The sequence below is a fragment of the Bactrocera tryoni genome, chromosome 4 (genome assembly GCF_016617805.1).
Source record: "Bactrocera tryoni isolate S06 chromosome 4, CSIRO_BtryS06_freeze2, whole genome shotgun sequence".
Taxonomy (NCBI): Eukaryota; Metazoa; Arthropoda; class Insecta; order Diptera; family Tephritidae; genus Bactrocera; species Bactrocera tryoni.
Genome location: NC_052502.1, coordinates 15,170,408 through 15,174,231, shown reverse-complemented (window position 1 = coordinate 15,174,231; position 3,824 = coordinate 15,170,408). Strand labels below are relative to the sequence as shown.

At 39.9% G+C, this 3,824-nt stretch overlaps 1 protein-coding gene across 1 annotated transcript; it reads left to right on the top strand.

The window, feature by feature from the left end:
* Nucleotides 1-3,667, top strand: LOC120774502 (protein tilB). The gene is made up of 5 exons (XM_040104181.1): nucleotides 1-75; nucleotides 139-985; nucleotides 1,049-1,257; nucleotides 1,703-1,742; nucleotides 3,524-3,667. The coding sequence occupies exons 1-5, from the start codon at nucleotides 66-68 to the stop codon at nucleotides 3,603-3,605; spliced, it is 1,188 nt and encodes a 395-aa protein (XP_039960115.1). The 5' UTR covers nucleotides 1-65; the 3' UTR covers nucleotides 3,606-3,667.
* Nucleotides 3,668-3,824: the final 157 nt, after the last annotated feature.

The following is a 3,824-nucleotide window of genomic DNA, read 5'->3' as shown; positions in this document are numbered from 1 at the left end:
GAAAATTTGTTTATGCAACAATCATTTTATCAAAACTTGAGTGAAGTCATCACCTTTTCGCAGCAATGGTTCAGAGTAAGTTCAAAAAGCAAATTTGTCATAATAACGGTACTAAAAATGCAACACCTAACACTGCAGTCACCGAAGAATTGGTGCGCAAGAAATCCGAACATAATGAATGCCTCATCAGCACACTGGAAGAACTGTCGCTGCATCAGGAAGACATTGAGCGCATCGAGCATTTGCAGAATTGGTGTCGCGATCTGAAGATTTTGCTGCTACAATCGAACCTCATTGGCAAAATAGAGAATCTGCACAAATTGAAGAAACTAGAATACCTAAACTTGGCCATCAATAATATAGAACGTGTCGAAAATCTCGAGGCACTCGAGGCGCTCAACAAATTAGATTTAACTTTGAATTTCATTGGTGAGCTCACATCGATCGAGTGCCTGAAGGGCAACTACAATCTACGCGAGCTCATACTCACTGGCAATCCGTGTTGTGACTACCCACATTATAGAGATTACGTGATGGCCACGCTGCCGCAATTGAATCGATTGGATTGTGAGGAGATCAAAATCTCCGAAAAGTTGCAGGCGCAAAAGTCCCTCTCCGTCTATCGTGCTGTTATTATACAGAAGCAAGCTGATTACTTCATACAACGGGACGAGCAAAAATTGCGTGTTGCTGAGAAGAAAGCGCAATTGGAGAGCGAAATGGCGCAAATCGACGATGAAGACAGTCGTTTGAAAAAGTTTTGGGACACCAAAAGTGAGCATTGCCCCGAGACACGCATGGATATTGCCAAATATCATAAATTGGGACGAGAGAAGAATAAGGCGGCGGAGCAGGAAAAGCCAGTGCGTCGTACAGTAACACTCTTTGCGCCCTGCGGCCGTCCCTACAATCTTAATCAACCGAAATTGCCTTTTAATTTGAAGGACGAATGCAATGAGTACATACTGGAGCTCGGGGTTTACAAGTTAGTGTCTGATTTAACAATTGCTTTTATATGCTAGCTTAAAGTATCTAATTTAATTTGCAGATATTTGGACACATCACAGATACAAGTGGATGTCGAGTCGAATTATGTGCGGGTTTCAGTGAAAGGGAAAATTTTCCAAATGTCATTCTCTGAGGAGATTAATATAACCGAGGCAAGCGTCAAGCGTTCGCAGATAACTGGCTATTTGCTAGTAACCATGCCGAAGTTGCACGCCAGAGAGATACTCAGACTGCGACCAAAAAAATCAGGTAAAACTCTTTAGACCTACTTATGTATTAATGGTTTCTAGGGACAGTCAAGTTTTGTATTTTAAAGCCATGTTTTTCGAAGTGATATTAAGTTGATCTTTAAGCATTCATTTTTCGAATATAATAGTTTCTTTATTCAGCTAGATAATTCTCAAGCTACAATTTCTTATCTTCAAGAATTCGATAGATATCGTCGGCTTTGAATGCTTGGAGCTCAGAACTTTTTAAGTTTAGACGTAAACTTTTTCGAGCGCAATTTTGAATAATAATATATGTGACCTGGTCTACGAAAAGGGGGCTTAGGTGTCAAAAAAAAGGAGAACAATTAATGAGATAACGAGAAACTGACGATTATTTTTAACAGCTTTTCCCAGAAAACTAGTTTTTGCACGTTAGCCCCCTTTTCGTAGACCAGGTCACATATTAATCCCATTTTTCTTTACAGATTATAAGATCGTTAATCCAAAGCCTCAGGAAAAGAATGGGTAATTGTTATATAATATTATATTAATTTAGTTGTGTTTGAAAAGAAAATCGGTCCAACTATTCGACGATTTTTTTCGTATATACCAACAGTTTAGTCCTACCCTTTTTATTCTGTGCCCGATTTGGAGTCTTTTGTGAACTAAGGTAAAGTAAAGTTGCTCTCCAATCGTTTTTATGCGCAATCAACGGAGTCGTTCTTTTTATTTCAGAACAGTTAATCTAATCCTTTGTTTATAATTGCCCTAATTTTTATCTTGGGCTTCTGCTGTCCCATACTTTATAGTCCGTTTACTATTTATTCCTTTCCAATAATTATTATAACCTTTAAAACTTTCAAGTATTCAGAATTTCCTAACTAAGATGAATACGTCTCTTATTCAGTTTTAACTAGTGTTATCAATCTTAGTTACTATGGGTCTCTGATTACTTTTCTTGTACGTCTTCCTCTTCCTCTGCTTCCCTCCACGGGTACTGCGTCGAATATTCTGAGAGCTGGAGTGTTTTAATCATTCGGTCGACCTGAACTAGCCAGCGTAGCTGCTGTCTCTTAATTCGCTGAACCATATGTCGAACAGCTCATTGTTCCACGAATGCGATATTTTGCCGTGGCTAATGCGCAAAGGACAATAAATCTTCCGCAGAACTTTTCTCCCGAAAACTCGTAACGCCGACTCATCAGATGTTGTCAGATGTCCATGTCTCTGCATCATATAGCAGAACGGGGATGATGAGTGACTTGTAGTTTGTCTTTCTTCGTCGAGAGAGGACTTTACTTCCCAATTGTCTACTCAGTCCGAAGTAACACCTGTTGGCAAGTTGGATTTCGAGGCTAACGTTGTACGACTTCGAATTTATGAGTGTCAACAGTGTCATGGGAGTCAAGTCGCGAGTGCGACGACTGTTTGTTTGATGACAGGAGATATTTCGTCTTGCCCTCGTTCACTACCAGACCCATCTGCTTCGCTTCCTTATCCAGTCTGGAGAAAGCAGAAAAACATGATGAGATCAAGGATATTAATACCATCGGTACTCTTATAGAAGATTGTACCTGCTCGATTAAGTTCTACAGCTCGAATTATTTTCTCCAGCAGTAGATTGAAGAAGTCGCACCATAGAGTGTCGACTTGTCTTGAACTTCGTTTGGTATCGAACAACTCGGAGAGGTCCTTCCCGATCCCGATAGTGGTCCGAGTCGATGTTAGTACCTCAGAGCGTACGCACGTCTAAAACACTGGAGACGTGTCTTCCATCTATCACAACATGATCGATTTGGTTGGGGGCTTTTCGATCCAGAGCTAGCCGAGTAGCTTGGTGAATTTTTCTATGCTGGAATCTAGTACTATAATACATATAACCATATTTCGGGCCCCGGTCGATCAGCCTCAACCCATTTGGGTATGTTTCCTCATGGAGGCTAAATTTACCGACCGTTGTGCCAATGATACCTTCTTTGTCCTCCCAAGCGTTAAAGTCGGGGCAGCTCTCATAGGTGCGCTCCAAGCGCTCATAGAAGGCGTCTTGGTCACATCATCCTTCTCTTCCGTCGTGAGCTGCTTGAGTCATATGTAAACGAATCGTTTCTGGCCACTCCCAAGTGAATGGCAATCAGAGAATTTTCACATGACTCCATCCTCCTGAACACTAGTAAAAGGAAATTTAATTTTCAAGACCTCAAGCCACTACTTTCGATTTCCGTTAATTTGTAGTTTAAAGTTTAGTTTCAGTTAACAATTTAGGTTCAGTGAAACTTTGGATTAATTTCGCCTCCTTTCTTTCGCAGCAAAATGGAATTGAAGGCAGCCGTGGATATAGAAAATATTTGCAGCACTGAACATGCAGACCTTCCCGAGCTCATCGATTGAACTATACATTACCCTCGCACATAGTAAATAAAAACGGTTTAATATATATTTTTTTAAATAAAAATCGCATTTCTTTTATTTCTTGAAAGGGTAGTACTCATTTCTATGTATGTATGTATGTATGTTTGTTGGTTTGTATGATTTTATGCTTGTAGATTCTTACAGTACAGTGAGTAATTGTGTTCGTACAACTACCGTTATATATATATTTTATATATA